The 19,993-nt window shown below is 40.5% G+C and overlaps 2 protein-coding genes across 4 annotated transcripts in view; one reads left to right on the top strand and one right to left on the bottom strand.

The window, feature by feature from the left end:
* Positions 1-1,973, bottom strand: part of SUDS3 (SDS3 homolog, SIN3A corepressor complex component) — a 40,642-nt gene extending 38,669 nt beyond the window's left edge. The window contains exon 1 of the mRNA XM_004464687.4: positions 1,408-1,973. Within this exon, the coding sequence (XP_004464744.2) occupies positions 1,408-1,786 (379 nt within the window). The 5' untranslated portion in view covers positions 1,787-1,973. The remainder of the gene's footprint in view (positions 1-1,407) is intronic.
* Positions 1,974-5,201: 3,228 nt separating this feature from the next.
* The window catches only part of TAOK3 (TAO kinase 3), a 207,164-nt gene continuing 192,372 nt past the window's right edge, over positions 5,202-19,993 (top strand). The window contains exon 1 of one of the 3 annotated variants that reach the window (XM_071209813.1): positions 5,202-5,515. The gene's annotated coding sequence lies outside the window, so the exon portion shown is untranslated. The remainder of the gene's footprint in view (positions 5,516-19,993) is intronic. The other 2 variants (XM_058281443.2, XM_058281442.2) reach the window with 2 other exon arrangements.

Raw genomic sequence — 19,993 nt, 5'->3', positions numbered from 1 at the left:
TAACAGGAGCATGAAGGAGGCAAGATGATCAAACAGAAACTCCTTCAAAACACTTTGTACATTGTTCTTAAATAAGCAAAAGGCTAGAGCGTCTACACAATTTCAAAAACCCTACTGTAGGAAAAAAGTTGTTTTTTGTTTCACAGCACCCCCTTGTGAGCACTAAAAGCAGTGTAAGTGATTTACATTCACAGAACTGGAAGGTGAGTTTTAACCCAGCAGTCCTCAATTAAATCTGGAGTAGTATGTCCTCAAAGAAATATCCTTTTGGAGACTTTCAAAAAGGAGCACCTCTGAAGACTCAGTCACCAAATCAATTAGTTGGTTCAACTTCAATATACAGTTGCCTTTTGAGAAAAGCTACTACAGACCCAATTCTCCACAAACCCTTCTCCCCTCCTTCAGTCAACAGAACTTCATTGAGCTCCTGTCACATGCCAGCCAGCAGAGTTCTCCGCACACGGAGGGCGAAGATAAGGCGCACATACTCTTCATTCCAGACAGCTATTCCATGTTTACTTCATCCCTTTCTCCTCTTTTTCCTCTTTCAGCCAAGCCCATCCTCAATCTCTCCAAAACAGTATTCCTCACACTTGCCAAAATGTAAAGCTCAGTTAGAAAAGGAAGGCTCTGAGAGGCAGTGAGGCATAATGTAAAGAACATGGAACTGAAAGCACAACACCTGGGCACCATTAAGCAAATCTTCCTGTATCTGTTTCCCCAGTGGTGAAAAAGACATCTACTGAATATTTACTGGGTACCAGGAACCGGACAACTACACAAGGAAGAAGGTACTACTTCCAGCCCCATTATAGTTGGGGAAACTGAGGTTCAGAAAGTTTAAGGAAGTTATCTAAGGTCACAAAGCTAGGTTAAGTGACAGAGCCAAATTTAAATCTAGATCTAATTCCAGATCCCCTTCTTCAACTAACCAACCCGTACTCCAAATCCTGTACTGTACAATTCGAAGTGGTGTTAACAAACATTTCCTGAAGGCGTGGGGTGGTGGTACCGGCATATCGGACATCCTTATGATCTTTCCAGGAGCTAAAAGGAGAGGGGTTCAGAGCTTTCAAAGGACGGCTTTCTCATTCCAATCCAATAAAGACCGGAGGCTCAACCAGGATGGTTGGGGGCGGGGGAGAAGCAGACTCTTCTAAGGGACCTCCAGTTCTGTCAATCTCTCCCTAAGTCCCTTCTCCCCATAACTGTAGGGTACAAGACACCCAGGGCTTTCCCCCTTCCCCAGCGCGGGTGGTGATAACTTCCCAGAACCGCGCTCCTCCCAGCTGCCCTTCCAACGGGCCCCAAACTCTGGAGGTCGCCCCGCCCTCCCCCATGCAGTCCCACCCCTTACCAAGCGGTCCCACCCCGGCCTAGGGATACCCAGCGAGCAAGAGGATGCACCTTCGTCCGAGTCGCGGCCACGGAAGCTGCGCTCGTCGTCCTCGGCGCTCTCCAGCTCTTCGTCCTCCTCGGGGCAGTAGTCCGGGGCCGGGGGCGCTCCAGCCGGGGCCGGAGCCGGAACCAACAGCCCCGCGGCACTCATATCACCTCCGACCTCAGCAGAGCGTGCCACCGGGAGATCTCGGTCACCCACGCTGGGGACTCGATGCCCGCCTAGCAGTGTCAGAGGGTGCCGCCAACGCGAAGAGCAAGAGCGGCGGCGACCCCTTCCCCGTTTCCGCCGAGCTCCGCCCCCCGCGCCCGAGCCGGGCAACGGGGGCCTCGCGCCGGCGGTGATTTCCGGGTCGCGAGCTGCCCGAGAACCGCCTGATTCCGCCATCCTTGAGGGAGGAGAAAGGCCCCCGGGCGCTGCGATGCTCGGTTCGCCTGAACTTCAGCCCCTTCATTGCCGTCTAAAAATACTCGACGGAATGGTGGAGGGGGGCGGAGGCACGAGCTCTAAAGTTAGGCAAATCCTTGGGCAGGTGTAGCTGCGACCAGGACCCCGAACCCCAGAGGCAACTCCCGGAAACAGCCGCCAGGCGGCGCCTGAAGCTATAACTGAAGCTAGAGCCGTCAGCGACCTGAGAGGCACAGGGTTTGCAGGGCTCTTGGCAGGTGTCGTGGTTTCTTCTTTAAACAGGTGACCGACATGAAACGTTCCCTTTATAGGTCAGGAAATGTAGATATCCAGAGTTTGAAAAAACACCCAGAAAAGAGCCCTCGCTCCTCCCATAATTGGAGCTTTTATTAAGAACTCAAAAATAAAGATAAGTATCCTGAGCTGTCTTGGAATCAGCAAAAGAGTATTTTCTCAGTATGTGCGAGTCATATCTTTTTAGTTTTGCTCTATAAAATGTTCTCCCGATTTTACAGATAAGAGATGTTACTTGCCTAAAAAAGTGGTAGAGACTAATCTCCCAGATCCAGGCCTTTCTGGTACATCTGCCTCATTTCCTCAAATATTAATTTTTAAAAGGTTAAATTTTGCTCAATTCAGTAACTTGATAACTAACTCTCCTCTGAGCAAGTGGAGCTTACAATAAGGAAGGTCCCATGTGGAAATGCTGGAAACGAGAACCAAAAACCAGCATAAATTAATTTGTGTGATTTCCACTCAGTAAAAGGGGACACAGCATTATAAGTTTTGTTGGGTGTGCGTTTTGCTGAGAAAAGTGTGGTCTCATTGTGGTAGCAAGATAAAAGTGTCCAGAGATGTTTAATAGCTTGTCCAAAGTAACAAATACCCCACTATTTGCCTTGCATCTACATCTTCATAGAAGAAATATCTTACAAGTAGTGAACGTTGAACATGGATGTGAGAACCAGGATGGGATCTAAGATTCTAATTCTCAGATCCCTTGTGATGAGGTTTATCTCTGAATTGAACAATTTTACTCTCATCCCACTTATTTTAACAATTTTAATTTCTTACTTTGTGGTAGCTGTTTTTTTTGTTTTTGTTTTTTTTTTTCCTGAGGTACTGGGGATTGAATTTAGGACCTTGTACATGGAAAGAAGGCACTCAATCACTTGAGCTCCAGCCACCCCCTTCCTATTTTGTTTTAATTAAAATCTTGGCTCTATTTGTAAGGGATTTTTTCCTCCCAACAAAACTCAAGCATTTCCAGAATAGAATCTGTGATGTTTTTCCAGTTTTTGTTTTGTTTTGTTTTTTTGGTCTCAGGGATCTTTGGAAGTTCCTTTCAAATAAGAATCATTCTCAGAGCTCAGGGTAGTCCTACCATCTATTTTTAAGCTAGGAATTCATATTTGTGTCTATTAACAAAGTATGAAGTTATTTTCTTTGCACTGTTAGAACATATCTAAATTCTTTGTAATTATCTATTGAGCAACTTGAGTCCCTATCAGGCTCATTATTGCGACTCAGTCTCCAACATTTTAGAAATTAGAGTCAATTGATATAATGCTTTTTAAAAAAATTAGTTTATGGGAGTGGATGTAGCTCAAGTGGTTGAGCACCTCCTTCCCATGTATAAGGCCCTAGGTTCAATCCCTGGTACCTCCTTGAAAAAAAAAGTTCATTTCATTCTAATTGGTTTCCTTTCTGATACTAGGGTTTTTATTATGCTTATGCATTCTTTCTATTTCCATCTTTTTTATTGCAAATAACATCTGATGACAGTCACGCATTTCTTTTTCATCTATAATGCATGGATACAACTGAACACTGGGGTGGTAAAAACGTATCCGCTTATCTATTATATTTCCTACTGCAGAATTGTTACGACTAGCTCAATTGATAAATGCCTTTTAGTGAAGGGGCACCTGGGGGGAAAAAATTCTCCTGTGGCTTTGATTTTACCAATCTTTAGAGTCACTTAATATAATGATTATGAACAGTCTCTCTAGGCATGTAAAAATCAAGTTCCCTCAAAACTAAGTTCTACCACCTTGAAATCTCTTTTCCCAAAATAGTGCTCAGCCACCTTGCTCAGGAAATATATTATATCAGAATTTAAACAGTCCTGCCAACCACATCTCCAGAATTTTGTGCCTCTAGATCTGGTCTGTATACCCTCTGCATATGTGAGAATAAACTTTAAAAGAGGAGCATTGTAATTGGAGTGGGTTATGATTTTAAAACACTTGGGTGTGTATAATGTTCAGAACATCAACTTAAATAGTATCAACAGGAGTTTAAAAAATGTAGTGATGGTGAGTTCTGAGGCCTAAGGCCTGTATATATCTGACAGGGCTTATGGTAAAAATGTGTTCCTAAAGTGAAGCAACTTCATAAAATGCCAAACTGCCAAAGTCCATAAGTTTCCTTTGGACTTTAGGAGTAAAGATAGCATTTTCAGCTTCCAGTACTGATTTAATCAGCATACCCAGTTTCACAAAAATATAAGGAATAGCTCTGAGTAACATGTATTTTCACCTCTGGAAGACATTATCTTTCAGTTTGAATCAAGATGGGTCCCTGCTTATCAGAGATCACAGTTGGGGTCAAAGCTAGTTATACTTTGGCCGTTTACAGAGTAAAATCTGTAGCCCTGTGAATGTTGAATAGGCCTGTTTGAAGCCTTGCTTGAAGCTGACAGGTTTTCCCCACGAGTTCCTCTTCTTATGGTTGTGATGATAATTACAAACTCAAAACCCACATACTGAGTACCTCTAAAATCTTATCAAAATGTGCCCCATCAGTGTTGAACGCTTAGTTTTGCAGAGCATGCATCTAGTATAGTTTTTTTTTTTTGTCCCCAGCAGCATTTAATTGATATCTGTTGAGCGCAAAGCAAAGAAGATATACAAAAGGTTTAAATCCAGGAAATTTACAAGTCCTGGGAGAATAAAAGCTGTGCTTAAGATCTAGCTAGAGAATGGGGACCTCCCCAAAGGCTCCAACATTGCCCTCCCAGGGTCCCAAAGGGCTGTGGCCACTAAGACTCCCAAAAACAGTTAAAGCGCCTGGAGGAGTGCCATGAACTTTGACCCACAGATCGCCAAACACAAGGACGACCGCACCCCAAGAGGGCCCCGTCGAAAACTTAAACTGCAAGGTCTTCCGCGTCCGCGGAAACCCCGCCCGGCCCCACCCCGCCTATTTTGGATACCGCCAATCCTCTGGCGCCATCGACCGTTCGGCTTCCCAGGCATCTCTAATCAAATACCTATAACCGGTCTCAACCCTATGCCCACGATCAGGGAAGGTTAGTAGAAATCCTATCGGAGCCGAGGGGGGTGTGGTCGGGGGCGGGCGGTCTGAGAGGGTGGGGCGGAGCGCGCTCGGCGCAGTCGGGTGCGATTGGCCACCCCTGGCAGAAGCCGCACCTCGGACAGCAGCAGCAGCGGCGGCGGCGGGAGCGTCCGCGGGACTCCCGGAGTCGGCGGCCGCAGCGGGGTCCTGCGTGCGAGAGTGGGACGCGACGCGGGGAGCGCCTGCGGAGGTCCTGCGCGGCCGAAGGTCCTGCACGGCTGGGCTCGGCTCTTGGCAACCCGACCCGGGGATCTTCCAGGGGGCAACCCGCAGAAGAGCGACTCGGGAACAAGTGTGAGAGGAAGCGGCGGCGGCGACGCCGGGCCCGGGGGCGGTGACAGGTCTGAGGTGAGAGCACCGAGGCGTGGGGCGGTGACAGCGGGCCGAGGCGAGCGGACCCCGGCGGAGCGAGGTCTAGAGGACCCCGGCGAGGGGAGCTTCGGGAGCGCATTGGGCAGTCGGGACCGAAGAGAGGGGATCTCGAAAGGGGCCGGGACAGAGGGTCTGAAGAGAGGGGACCCCGAGAGGGGCCGGGACAGAGGGTCTGAGGAGAGGGGACCCCGAGAGGGACCGAGGCAGAGGGTCTGCGGAGAGGGGACCCCGAGAGGGGCCAGGACAGAGGGTCTGAGGAGAGGGGACCCCGAGAGGGGCCTGGGTAGAGAATCTGAGGAGGGGACCCGGAGAGGGGACCCTGAGAGGGGCCTGGGCAGAGGGTCTGCTGAGAGGGGACCCCGAGAGGGTCTAAGGGGAGGAGACCTCGCGAGTGCCAGTCGAGGCCAGGACCCTGAGAGGGGCGGTGGTCCCGGGTCTGCGGGGTCCCGCGCTCTGTCGCTGCGCAGCCCCAGCCTGTGTCTGAGCCGGGAGGGAGCCTGAGGGGGAGCGCGTCCCCTGAGTTGTAAAAACCCCCAAGCCCGCCGCGGTGGGGGGCCTGGGTCCGGGTCGCTGTGACTTGCGAATTGGGGCAGAGGGCTGGACAGACACGTGGAGAGACGGTGCCGCGTCCAGGATCCAAGATCTGCGGGATCTTTCTAAGGGTGAGGTGCGTGACTGTGGTAGAGCCTGCGCCCCGGGGTGACTCTGGAATAGGGATTATGTAATGAAACATCGCCTAACTAGAACCACCAGCTGGAGGGGCTGGTAGAAGCACAGACGTCGTGCAAAGGGCAGGAGAGTTGTATACCTCCTGACCGCTTCTTACTGACCACCTGCTTCGATTGGTTTCTCAGAATTTGGTGTGGATGGATGCCTTGAAAGCGACGGGCTTCCTGCCCTTAATAGCTTAATTGGAATGTGAAAAGCCTACCGCAGAAAGTTGAAAAGGAAAGGGATCCCTTTGGAAACCCATGCTTTGGATTAATTCATATGTTTATTTTGAGACACGCTCGTGTTTTCCTGAGCTACTATTTTTTTCAGATTAGCTCAACAAGAAGCTAAGAAACTTGTTAAGATTTGGCCTCAGATCAGTTTCAGTGTTTTATTAAGATGCAGGTTTAAAGGCACTATGGCTTGGAATTTGGGCCATTTAAAACTTTGATATGTTGAAGATAGTTAGAAGGTCGAGAAAATTTTTTAGAAAGGCATTGGGGACATTGAACTAGCAGCACTTTCCAGTTAGATTTCTCATTCTAAAAGCTACCAGAACTGAGTTTTAGGCATAATTCCAAGGCAAGCTAAAGAGAGTGAGAAGCCTTTTTAAAGCAGACACTGTATGTCCTGGTGGGAGTCGGTGTGTGGCTATTAAAATGCTGAAACAAATTGTGGGAAGCAGTAGGGGGTGGGACTCCAGGGAACTGCCTCCGATTTTTGACGAATGAGAAAATTAAATTAAAGACCAGGTTAGCTGTTCACAGTCCTTAGAATATGTTAATATCACCCTAACTTCTTTTCAGATGTTCCTTTGAGTCCATGTGCTTTGTTATGGGTGCACCCAGCAATTTTGGATTTGGATTTTTTTAAATTCTTTTTCTCTGTTTGTGTGTTGCTTCTTCTCACCCCTTCTCTTTTTGACTGATTTCTTTCTTTATTTTATTTTATTGAAGCAGACTTAATAATAGTTTTAGGAAAATAATAAGGAATGTAATTACTAAAGCATTTCACAACTATTTAAGTATCTCCTTTGTTTCAGGTTTGGAATGTGTCTTGTTAGAAGTCTTTTGCCCATGTTTAGTAACGGACAGCTTCAACTAAGAGGAAGAAGGAAATGCTGTATTATTTCCCAAACATAATGTAGAAGGTTTTCATAGAACTGCCTATTGAAAGCCAATACAAAAGTTACTAGTCATTTTTATCAGGGTGATGACACGGAAAGGGCATGTGCTGTTTAGGGATTTTATTTGGCCTTACCTGATAAAGAATAATTCTTATGTGACTTCACAGAGTTTGGCACCAAATATGGTTGTGCAAATTGCACTAATTACAAGTCCTGCCCTGAGAAATAGAAGTTATCGAGGTAGGAAGAACAACAACAGCAAATACAAATTTAAAATATTAGGTACTGTAGTTTATTTAAGTTGTATTGAATGTAATTTTCTTTACATTAAATTCATCTTCCTAAAATACAAGTAAAAATAAGGTCAGTTAATTCAATAGGTGATTTAGAAGAGGCATATATTCATATGAGGTATGAAATGATCTGTGGAAGGATTGGGAATCTCAGCACCAATAATTCTATGAAGTAATAGAAATGCTTGAGCAGATAAACTCTTTCACTGCATTTGTTAGCTTATTTCTGACTAGTGCAAATGGTCATTTCTCAAGACAAAGCATCAAATTTATTTCCTTGTAAGAAAAGCAAGTGTTCTGATGCCCCCCTGAGTGACTACGAAATAAGTCACTTCAACCGTATTACCTTTTGGTATTGATCCAGAGATGGTGAAGAGAGATTCATTGTAATAGAATTTTTTGTGATGGGAAGGGCCTTAATAACATTTATTTCCAGGAGGTAGGAAGATAGGATTTCTGTGGGAATTTATTTTCACAAAAGTGCTTCACAAAATAAAAGTACACTATGAGAAATTATATATCTGTAAAATCATTACACCTATTCTCATTTAAACTGTTTACTTCCATTTAAAAATATAATCAAAAGAGATTATAAAGGAGCCTATACTTCCATATAAATGGTGATAGCAACCACAGAAGTACAGATTTTCTGGGGTCTGGATTCTTAAATATTCTTATTCTTAGTTTTAGCAGGATACAAGCCCTGCCCAGTAAATACACCCTATTTAAACTCTCTTTACACTTGAGTCACATACAGTCAAACCATTGTAATCTCAGATACTACCCTGATATTTATTTTATATATTAATTTGGTTTAATGTTTAAGCCTACCTGAATAAAAGTTCTCATTGCTTGCCAGTATTCATATTTGTTGGTTTCAATTTATAGGAGAATGAATGAAAAACTATTGATATTTTTACTTTTAGAGTCTCACTTAAAAGCCTCTTTCCTTTATAATCTTTCTTTCCAGTCCCTGTTTCTTCCCCACCTCTCAAAAAGAAGATAGAAAGTAAAGAAATAGAAAGATGAGAAGAAAAATTCCATCTAAAACTGTTTTGTGACTTTCCTAGAGATAACTTCTTTTCAGTTTATCTTCAGTAAAAGAGTCCGTCAGTCAAAGGGGCTATATTTTGAATTAATATTTTTGAGTCATGGGCTATCATATAATTGCATTTAGGCATAGGGAGTTTAATTTGTGATTATTTAATCTTATCACTCATTTAATTTATTGCTTTATTGTTTGTGAAGGTATATTAAAAGTTTGTTACTATTTGCTTAAACTCAGACCCAGCTTAGTAAAAAAAACATAAGTGATATTTATCTGTAATTATAGACTAGATATAGGTCAAAATCTGGTTTAACTCATTTTCTAGCAGTAGGCATCAAAGTTTTTAAAACTGGGAGCAGATATGGCTCAAGCGATTAAATACCTGCTTCCCACATGGGAGGCGGGTTCAGTCCCCAGTGCCTCCTAAAAACAACAATAAAACAACAACAAGCAAACAAACGAAAAACCCAACTCAGGAGCTAATGTGGCTTAGTGGTTGAGTGCCAGCTTCCCATGTACAAGGTCCTGGGTTCAATTTCTGGCCCGAGTACCAAAAAAAAAAAAACTATTTAGAATTTTTATGATAATCAGTAGAAATTAAATAGATAAATTTGTCATTCCATCTAGATGTTATTAAAGTTAACTAAATAATAAATCAACCTATTGTGTTTTTTTCTGTACACCCTGAGATTTGTTAGATATATTGAAGTACATTTAAGATCTTTCTAAATCATTTCTATTTGAAAAGTTAAAGGGTTAATTCCTTGGAAAGAGAATAAGTTTGGGGCCTATTTCTTGATCTGTTACCATAAATCTGTCTCCTAACCATTGTCAGCTATTTTACATATATACCTTCTTCAATCTTAGAATGAGAAAAGAAAGATGACTTGGAATACTGTTTTGCACCTAGGAAAATCTTCTCCCATTAAACAAAGAGGTATGGCCCATGTGGCTTTTGTTTCTAAACTGAGAATTTTTATTCTGGAGTCTAGTGTTCTGGGCCCTTTCACTTCACCTCTGGTCTCAGTAAAGTGATAGACAGCAAAATCAACCCCACATTGTATATATTTTATTCTTGATTTTATAGTCAATTATTAGAGGACCATTGGAAGAGTTCACTTCTACTTTCTTCTACCCTTTTTAGCTATACCCACTCCCCTATATTTATTTATCTTTCATTTTCTGTCTAATGGCACTGGCTTATGTCCATAGCAACCAAGGTTTAGGACAATTCAAATACATTTTATTTATTCATGGCAATAGATGACACTAATCAAGGCAGAATGCCTTTTTAAAAAATTTATTTCTCCCCTCTCTCCCATTCCCCCCGTTGTCTGCTCTCTGTCCTTTCGCCATTCTCTGTGTGCTCTTCTGTGTCTGCTTATATTCTCATTAGGCGGCTCCAGGAACTGATCCTGGGACCTTCCAGAGTGGGAGAGAGGCGATTACTCTCTTGCACCATCTCAGCTCCCCTGTTCTGCTACATCTTCTTATTTTCTTTCTTCTGTATCTCTTGTTGCATCATCTTGCTGCGCCAGCTCTCCACGTCAGCTAGCACCCCTGCGCAGGGTGGCTTTTCCCACACAAGGCCACATTCTGACGCAGGGCGGCTCTCCGGCGCAGGGCCGTATTCCTGCATGGGAGGGCACTATGTATGGGCCAGCTCACTGTGTGAGCCAGCGCTTGCCTTCATCAGGAAGCCCTGGGCATCGAACCCTGGACCTCCTGTATGGTAGACAGGAGCCCAATTGGTTGAGCCACATCAATTTCCCTGAATGCCTTCTTATATGAACTAATTATGTAATCATTCTTGGCAGTAGATGCACAAAACAATACTATTGTTCATGGCCAGTCTTCTATGCCACTGCAGCATTAGCGCGTCTATTTCTTGAAGAGTGTGTGTAAATGTACAAAATATTTTCAAAACATCATATAAATATAGTTTTAAAATTATCTGTGTAAAGATTTAATGGTAGAGATAAAAAATTACAGTTTTATGTTTCAGGTACCATTTTGCTTTCGTTGTCTCTTCTTAAATTTTATTGAAGTATATCATTCATACATGAACATACATAAACAATAAGTGTATAGTAAAACAAAACATGCATATCATAATACAGGGCTCTCATATATCATCCAATGACCAACACCTTGCATTGTTGTGAAACACTATTTACAAACTATGAAAGAGCATCATCAAAATATAGCCAATATCTTACATTTGGTGTAGTTTTCCCCCAACCTACCTGATTATTAATACCCTGTATTATATTTGTTATAGTTCATGAGAGAACATTCTCATATTTGTTCTGCTAACCACAGTTAACCATCGTCTACCACAGGACTCACTGTGTTATATAGTCCCATGTTTTGTACCATCCATTCAAAGTGTATGCTCAGTGGGTCTCATTTTATCACAGAATTGCCTTTGTTATCTCTTGTGCAAATTTCTCTTTTTTCACCATAAGCCAGTTCTTGTTTACATGCATTTGTCTTTTACTAAGTTTGCTACCTGGCACAAAGTTTGAAAGATGCTCAATAAATGTTGATTGAATGAATGACTGACTGACTGAATGAATGATCAGCAAATTAGATGATTTTTATTTACACACTTTGCTTCTTATCCTCAGAGAGCTTTTAGAGTATATCAAAAGAGTGTTAAATGAGATAGTGATTCATGTGAAACACAAGAATGAACGCCAGTATTAGTATCTATCACTTAAGAAACAGCATCATAAAGTAAAAGGAGAAAGAGCCTTTAAATTGGAGAGACCTAGGCACCTATTTGGCTCTGTCATGATGCTCACTGACTGAGTCTGAGTATGTTACTTAAAGTCTCATCTCAAGTCCCTCATCCGTAAAATAAAAATATGTACTTCTCTGTATTCTTACAAGGAATAAATGAAGTAATTTATGTAAAGTACCAAGTACATGACAAACATGTAAGAAGTGCTTAATAAATGGTAGCTGCTTATTATTTTAATCACTTGAGATGATTTTTACTGCTCTTTTTACTCTGCTGCCTGGATCCAATCATTTGCTTGGTTCCATGGCTCCTGACTCTGAAAAATTATTAATAGACTGAAGAAATAGAGACTCAGAGAGGGTAATTAACGTCTCAAGGCCACACAGACAGTGGCAAACCTAACCACTATGACCTACCTCTGGTTTGTCAACCTTCCATTTTGTATCTCTCAGTAGTCCAAGAAGGAGCTAATAAGGGCCTTAACGTGCTAGGGAAAGACAGTTGTGACCATTTTCCAGTCTCCTTTTCTTTTGTCTTTCCTATATACACTGTTGCTCTCTTACTCTTCCTAAACTATAACTCTGATTTTGTCACTCACGTGTTTATAACTTTTTATAATTCCCTGTGGCCTACTGAATTCAGCATAGATTTATCAACCTGTTTTTAAGTTCCTATCACCCCATAATTCCCTTGTATATATCCTGTGCCCCAACCAGACTGGCTCGCTTATGGCCAAATGCTTATTCATTTACCACCTTCAGGTCTTTGTTGCTGCCATTTATTTTGCCCTGAATGCCTTCTGTTCCTCATTTTGTAAACCTACTTCTAAGTCCATCTTTCAAGAGACCTTCACTGATTATCCTCCTTGCCACTCCTTTGAATACTCGAAGCACTTGACTTGTAATTTTCTTATTATATGAATATTCTTTCTGATATTTGTCTTATCCTTCTTAGATATCCATCTTGCTGTTGAGGACAGTGTCATACACATCTAATTGTTTCACAAGTAATATCTGCTCAGGCACTGTTCATATTTAATATATTTATATATTTAAATATAATTATGGCTGCCAGTTTAACAGGGATAATTCTTTTTTTATTTTATTTATTTACCTCCCCCCCCCCATTGTTTGCGCTTGCTATGTCTGTTTATTGTGTGTTCATCTTCCATTTAAGAGGCACCAGGAACTAAACCTGGGACTTCCTATGTGTGAGGGAGGTGCTTAATCACTTGAGCCACCTCTGTTCCCTGCTTTGTTGTGTCTCTTGTTGCATCGTCTTGTTGTGATAGCTTGCTGTTTGACTCGCCTTCTTTAGGAGGCATCAAGAACCAAACCTGGGACCTCCCATGTGGTAGGTAGGAGCTCAATTGCATGAGCCACATCTGCTTCCAAACAGGGATACTCTTTGTTTTTTTAAATTAAGTGTTCAATTTTATTGAGTAAAGCTCAAGTAGCAAATTATTTCCAAAATGCATTTATTGTCAACTTTTTTCTTTTTGTTGTCTTTTTTTAAAAGATACATAGATCACAACAAAAGATAATTCTTAAGTGAAGAATTAATTTCTTTTTTAAAATTTTTTAGTAAACTTCATTTTTTAGAGAAGTTTTAGGTTACAGAAAAGTTACATGTAATGTATAGGGGATTCCCATATAACCTATCCCCTCCCCCTCCTACATTTTCACCTGTTAATTACATCTTATATTAGTATGGTACTTTTGCTACAATTGATGAACCAATATTGAAGTATTACTACTAGCCAAGGTCTTTAGTTTACATTATGATTTATGCTTTGCACTGTACAGTTTTATAGGTTTTGACAAAACATAATGGCCTATATCCACCATTGTGATATCACTCAGAACAGAATTCATTTCCGACCTTGACAGTTGGTAAATTTGATGCCAGTGTTAGCAAGCATGTATCCTTATATGGGAATCTTGTATATTCATTTTAAGACTTGATAATATTCCCAAAAGTGATTTGACTCTGAGTGTTTGGGATTTGTTTTTATTTCCATAGGTGGTATATTTAACAGTAATAGATTGGTTCTAATTTCAAGTCTTTGGAAGTTTGTTTTCCTTTCTTTAGGTATTAGCAACAAAGGAAGTAAGATTCTCTGTCATTTGTGACAGAAGGTGTTGTTCATTTGAGACAGTGCTTAATATTCTGGTCTTCCAAAGCAACATTTTTCACTTTGTGATATAATCAAGTTGCAACTGTGAACAAATAAATGCTATTCTACGTAGCATTTACCACCTTCTGACATTCCAAAAATTTTATTTGTCTGTCTTATTTCCCTATGCTAGAATTTAAGCTCCAGGAAGAAAGGAATTTCTGTTTTGTTCATTTTTGTATCCTCAACTTCTAGAACAGTGCCTAGCTGTAATAGGTGTTCAATAAATATTTAGTAAATGACTGAATAGCTAGATTTGGCTTTGGGAATTCCTCCAATTTATTGTCTAAAAAAGGTTCTGTTATTTTAAATATAGGAAGTAAAGTCCTAAGGGAAGTATACAGTTTGGAAGAGAAGAGTTTATCTGTATATTTTGTTCTCTGGGTTTTACATTTTTCTTTGAGCAGCCTTGAATTTACTATATTTTTATTTTATAAAAGCCATTCCGTCTATATCCAAGATGATTGTGTCTCTGTCTCACTAAAACCCAATAAAACTGTTCATTATAACAAAGTCTAAAGGAAGCTAGCTGACATGGCCCCTATGCATTAAAGGCTAAGACTAAAATAATAATGAAATCTCATAATGGGGCATTATCCCTTTAAAAACACTTCAGTTGTTTTTTCTTTTTTCTTTTCTTTTTTTTAGGTATTTTTTTTCTACCCTCCCCTGCCCCGCCCCACCCCCAGCCCCCTGGCTCCTGTTCCCCCAGTTCTTGGCTCTCTGTGTCCATTCGCTGTGTGTTCTTCTGTGACTGCTTCTATCCTTACCAGCGGCATGGGAATCTGTGTTTCTTTTTGTTGTGTCATCTTGTTGTGTCACCTCTCCGTGTGTGCGGCTCCATTCCTGGGCAGGCTGCACTTTCTTTCGCGCTGGGCGGCACTCCTTACGGGGTGCACTCCTTGCGCGTGGGGCTCCCCAGCGCGGGGACACCCCTGCGTGGCAGGACACTCCTTGTGTGCATCAGTGCTGCACATGGGCCAGCCCCACAAGGGTCGAGGAGGCCTGGGGTTTGAACCGGGGACCTCCCATGTGGTAGGTGGACGCCCTAACCACTGGGCCAAGTCCACTCCCTTCAGTTGTTTTTCTTAGATGCTGATATTGACCCTGAAAATTGGTCAAATCAAGCTTTGTTGTTAATTTGGGGTTGTTATCAGTTTTCTCCATGTACAAGTAATTGGGTTTGGAATGTGTTTTAAGCCTGAATTAAAAGAACTTAGTCACTGGTGACTCATGGTGAAATGCTTTTCTTGTTCCCTCTTGGAATATATGCCTTTACCTCCAACATGGCCCTTTTGGAACAGTGAAATGTAAAGAACCCCACTTTTTTGTACTAGGTTCTGGAAACTTTTTTTTTTTTAAGATTTAAGATGATTTGAATTACAGTGCTTTTTAGTAGTAAGCACTATAACTGACTTTACAGATTTCCATACAAATTCTTTAGTTTCTGCTTCTATGAAAGTTTTTAAATTCTATGTGAAATCCCCAAAAACCCACTAGATAGTAAATGACCTGCCACAGGGACTTTGTTTTGTTCATTAATGCATTCCCAGTACCTAGGATAGTGCTTTCATAGTGAAGGCATTTAGTAAGTATGTGTTAAGTAAAGTCACACACATATGTTAATATTAGTGCATCTAAGAAAAATAATGGAAGTTTTGTAGAAATATGTTTTCTTCAGCCCTTTTGAATTAGATACTCCTCAATTCACAGTCAACTTAGTTTGGGAGGTAGTCTTTATTAAGCCAAGGTAATTCTGCCCAAATACCTCCTAGCATTGATTGTGCTGACCCTAAATCTCTCTTCCAGTGGTCCACTTACAAAGGAAAGGGTAAATCGGCAACACCCATAGGCACTTGCACCTGTGGGAGCCAATGGGAGTTAACAGGAAATACTTCAGCTTGCAATACCGATAGTAATATGCAGCGCCCAAGTCACGCTGCCTTTTATCTGCAGTTCCTTATTAGGATTTTACAAGGTTTCTTGAAGAATTGTTTTTAAATGTAAGTTTAAAAGAGAATTAACTTTAATTTTGAACATTCAAATGTGTATGGTTATTCAGAAAATTCAAATGTAAATTATTATTCTCCTTTTCTTCGTTAACAAGGAATTGGTGAGTTATCCTCCATTAAGTGAGTTTCTTTCCCTTCTAATGGTGTGTCCCTGAAACCATACTCTAGCACACAGGCAGTGGGGGTGAAGGGTGCATAAATGTAAAATAATTAAAGCTTAAGCTGATAATATCAATAATAATAAGCAGTTATGATATTTACATGATACCGTAATTGCAAGCACTGATAGAACGTGATAGATTTAAGATTTGTTTAGCTCGAGCAATTTTTTTAGGGATTGGGGGAAAAAATTAAGGAAAAAACTTTTTGACAGCTTTCCAGGGGAAAAAATTAAGGAAAAAACTTTTGACAGTTTTTTCCAAAGTGTCAAAATGTAAAGAAAGCTTTATAAAATGCTGTTGACGTTAACTGTCTGACCAGGAAGTACTTTCTTTAAGCCTCACTTAGTTTTATAAGTCTATAATAAATTCCTTTCTTTGGATGAAAGATGTTGATAGCATGGTATAGTTCATACAGCTTAAAATTAGTTGTCATATCTTTCATTAGTGAGGAAGAGGCAGTTTTTTTTAAATAAAGCCATTTCTAGGGCAATGTTGATCACTCAATAAATGAATTTGGAAAACTTTTAACATGTTGGATTGGGAATATATTTGAAAAGATCTACTGTAAGTTTAATTGGTATTTTGTTTTACATTTAATGTTTTAATATAAATACGGATTGCATCTAAATATCATTAATTAACAGCAGTAATTTAGACAGTTGAACTTCATGTATGTATAGCCTTAGCTCTAACTCCAGATGAGAGTAATCAGCCTCAAAAATCACCTGATTCATATGTTCTAGCTTCACTTGTAGCTTGATATTCTACCCCTGAAAATTAGCGGGAATTTTTTTCAAAATTTGTTTTTCCGGTGATTTTTCATTTCTTCTGGATAAATAAGGTAAATGCTGAGCTGCAAATAAAATGCCAAAATCTTGTCAGAAAAGTCTTTTCAAGAAAAATGTTAAATATAGTAAAGGTCAACCTTATTAAATAGATGCAGTTTGTACTAATGGGTGATGTTATTAATTTCAGACAATATTTCAAAACTAAGCTACTCAAAATGGCACAATATTCATCCTAGATATCTATCTTAAGAGATAATAAAGGTACTTTCTTATTTTTCTTCTTTTACAGAAAGGTAGAAATAGGATAGAAAGCAGAGCAATTTCTTGAATGTAATACCATGTTTAGGGTAGCAAGGTCAGAGAATTTAACCACATTTCTTTTTGTTGTTATTTTGTTTTAGTATATAGTGTTAGTTTCTTATTATAGTATGAAAAAATAGTCATGAGACAATAATTTATGGGCCTACTCTAGTCCATAAAATGAAATTAATGAAGTAGGTAAGTAGATCATTTTTATTTGACATCTAATAGTTTGTGTGTCAAAATGTTAATGCAAAATATTTTATAAACCAGATAAGCTACCTAAATAGTTTACCAGCTTCACTAGGCTCTTGGAACAAGGTTTAAATGAAATGGTTAGGCCTCCCTGAGATCCTGATTTCTAAACTCTTAATAATTTTACATGTTCGATGTATAAAATAAAATCTTGTAATTATCCATAGGATGCATTTTCACTCAAGCTTGCAGTGGATACTACTGATTTGGGGATCCGTTCTTTCTGATGTATAAAAAAGAAAATTAAAAATTTCAAATAATATTTGAAATGTGATGTATAGCATTTTTTCCTTTTATTTATGAATGTTAAAAACTCAAAAGTACAAATATCGTAAATTGCAGCTTTCATAGAAAGGTCCTTTTATGATGGTCTGAATTTTATATTAGCAGTCCAGAAGTATCCCAGTTGTTGTTTGGATGGGGGTGGGGCAGAGGAAGTGGGTGGTACTAAACAGTAGTGACAGATTATTGCAGATTATATGGCTGCTTGCCAAAACACCACTAGTTGAAGGGAAAAGTGGAAGTTACTAACTGCGTTTTGTTACATTGACCATGTTCTTTTAACCAGTTATGACTGTTTGCTGGTTTCGTACACAGATGGCAAGTTTTAAACTTTTGAATCACTGGACATGTGCTTTCTTTTATTTTTTAGTTTCTTGAGGTTGTATTCCTTATCTGTGGTCTGCAAAAATTACACTGGCCCTTTTGTTGAAGGACTTGTGTTAGCAGAAAAAGAGGGGGAAGGGAGACAGAACTTTATAACTGCTTTATTTTCTAGTTAAAAGTATTGCAGAGCTACAAGTGTAAGTATGTACCATCATATTTAGACAATTTATATAAAATACTAATAAAAACAATCATATCTTATGAAGGAGTTAGTAGTTCTGGTTCAGTTTGAAATTGAGATTCTTACTGTTGCAACATAAAAGAAAGCTTTGTGGAGGAAATATGACATCTCTGCCCAGATGCACAAGGAGGGAATTACAATGGAGAGTTATTTTTAGAAGTGTCTTCTTATGAATGTATTTTATGTACAGAGAAGTGTCTTTAAAAGGTTAGTTTGTATTTCAAGGTCACTGGTAGAGTTATGCCAGTTGCTCAGGTTATTGGATATTCTACCAAGAAAATACTTTAAAAAATATGGACACCCATTTGATAGCCGCAATCAGCCTACTTAGTCTTCTTAATCTAGTTGATTATAGTAGTAACATTTTTTTTTATGCCACCAAACTGAGAAGATAGTGAGATACTGTCTCAATACCATCAAATAGTGATGGTATTTGTAGGTCATCCTACTAAGAGAGGGGACACTTAAACTCTCATTTGAAAGCAATGGCCCACCCTCCTTCAGGAATTGAGTACAGTATTTTCAGTACTAGGAAAGAATGTGAGTTAAGGAATCTGTAGATCTTGGAACTGGTGCCCCTCCCTAACTCTTTACACTTTGCGTAGCATGTCCAGGTTTCTTATAGCTCTTACTTTTGGTTTCAGTCACATATGTTTGGTGCTGGCAGTAAACATCTAATGATTAACAAGAGCATGTCAGATGAACATGTCTGGCATTTTCTAGCTATGTGACCTTGTACAAATCCCTTAACCTACCCTAAACCTAAGTTTCTTCAACTATAAAATAGATGTAATCATATTTCCCACCTCACAGGATTGTTATGAGGATTTTTTAAAAGATTTTATTTATTTTTCTCCCCACTCCCCCACCCAGCCCCGTTTTCTGCTCTCTTGTATCCATCGCTGTGTGTTCTTCTGTGTCCTATGCATTCTCGGCAGCACCGGGAATCTGTGTCTCCTTTTTGTTGCATCATCTTGCTGTATCACCTCTCCATGTGTGTGGTGCCACTCCTGGGTGGACTGCACTTTTTTTTGTACGAGGCAGCTCTCCTTGCGTGGTACTCTTCTTACATGTGGGGGTCCCCTACGGGGGACACCCCTGTGAGGCATGGCACTCCTTGCGCAAGGTAGCACTGCACGTGGGCCAGCTCATCATATGGGCCAGGAGGCCCTGGGTTCAAACTCTGGACCTCCTATATGGTAGATAGGCAGGCGCTCTATCAGTTGAGCCACATCTGCTTCCCTGTTGTGAGGATTATTTGAGATAATATATGGAAAGCACAAGTTTGGACACACAATGTAAAGGAAGGGCTCCATGAGTAATATTAGTTATGATTCTTTTTGCTGGTTTGGGCATTTCAGTTCTTTTTCACAACTCTACCAGAAAATAATTATGAGACAAAATAGAAAACAATGCATGCAATTGTGTTAAATAATAGAAAAATAGTAGAAGTATTTAGAAAGTGCCCATGGAAGCACATGAATGAAATCCCTCAGTCTTATTTATGCCACTCCTCTTTTGTACATTATGTACTACCTATTTTAAGGAGGGAGAGGGTGCCAGATGTGGGGAAGAGATGACTGAATGTGAATTTAAATAATTATTAATCAAAATGAGTAGATGATCTGACACAGTCAGCTTTAGTAACATTTTTTTTTCACTTCAGAGAATTTGTTCCCAATTTGACAGCACAACTCAAGAAAGCTAATATGGCAAAGTGTTGTCTTAATTCAGTTTCTCAATAGGATATGCATATTTTCTTCTGAATGGACCACTATCAGATAAAGTTAGGAATATGCCTCAAGATTTTAGATCAGGGATTCGGACTTGGCCCAGTGGTTAGGGCATCCGTCTACCACATGGGAGGTCCGCAGTTCAAACCCTGGGCTTCCTTGACCCATGTGGAGCAGGCCAACGTGCATTGCTGATGCGTGCAAGGAGTGCAATGCCACGCAGGGGTGTCCCCGAGTAGGGGCGCCACACACATGGAG

The sequence above is a fragment of the Dasypus novemcinctus genome, chromosome 19, assembly GCF_030445035.2.
Source record: "Dasypus novemcinctus isolate mDasNov1 chromosome 19, mDasNov1.1.hap2, whole genome shotgun sequence".
Classification (NCBI taxonomy): Eukaryota; Metazoa; Chordata; class Mammalia; order Cingulata; family Dasypodidae; genus Dasypus; species Dasypus novemcinctus.
Note: the sequence above shows the minus strand (reverse complement) of the source record. Positions and strands in the feature narration are given on the sequence as shown.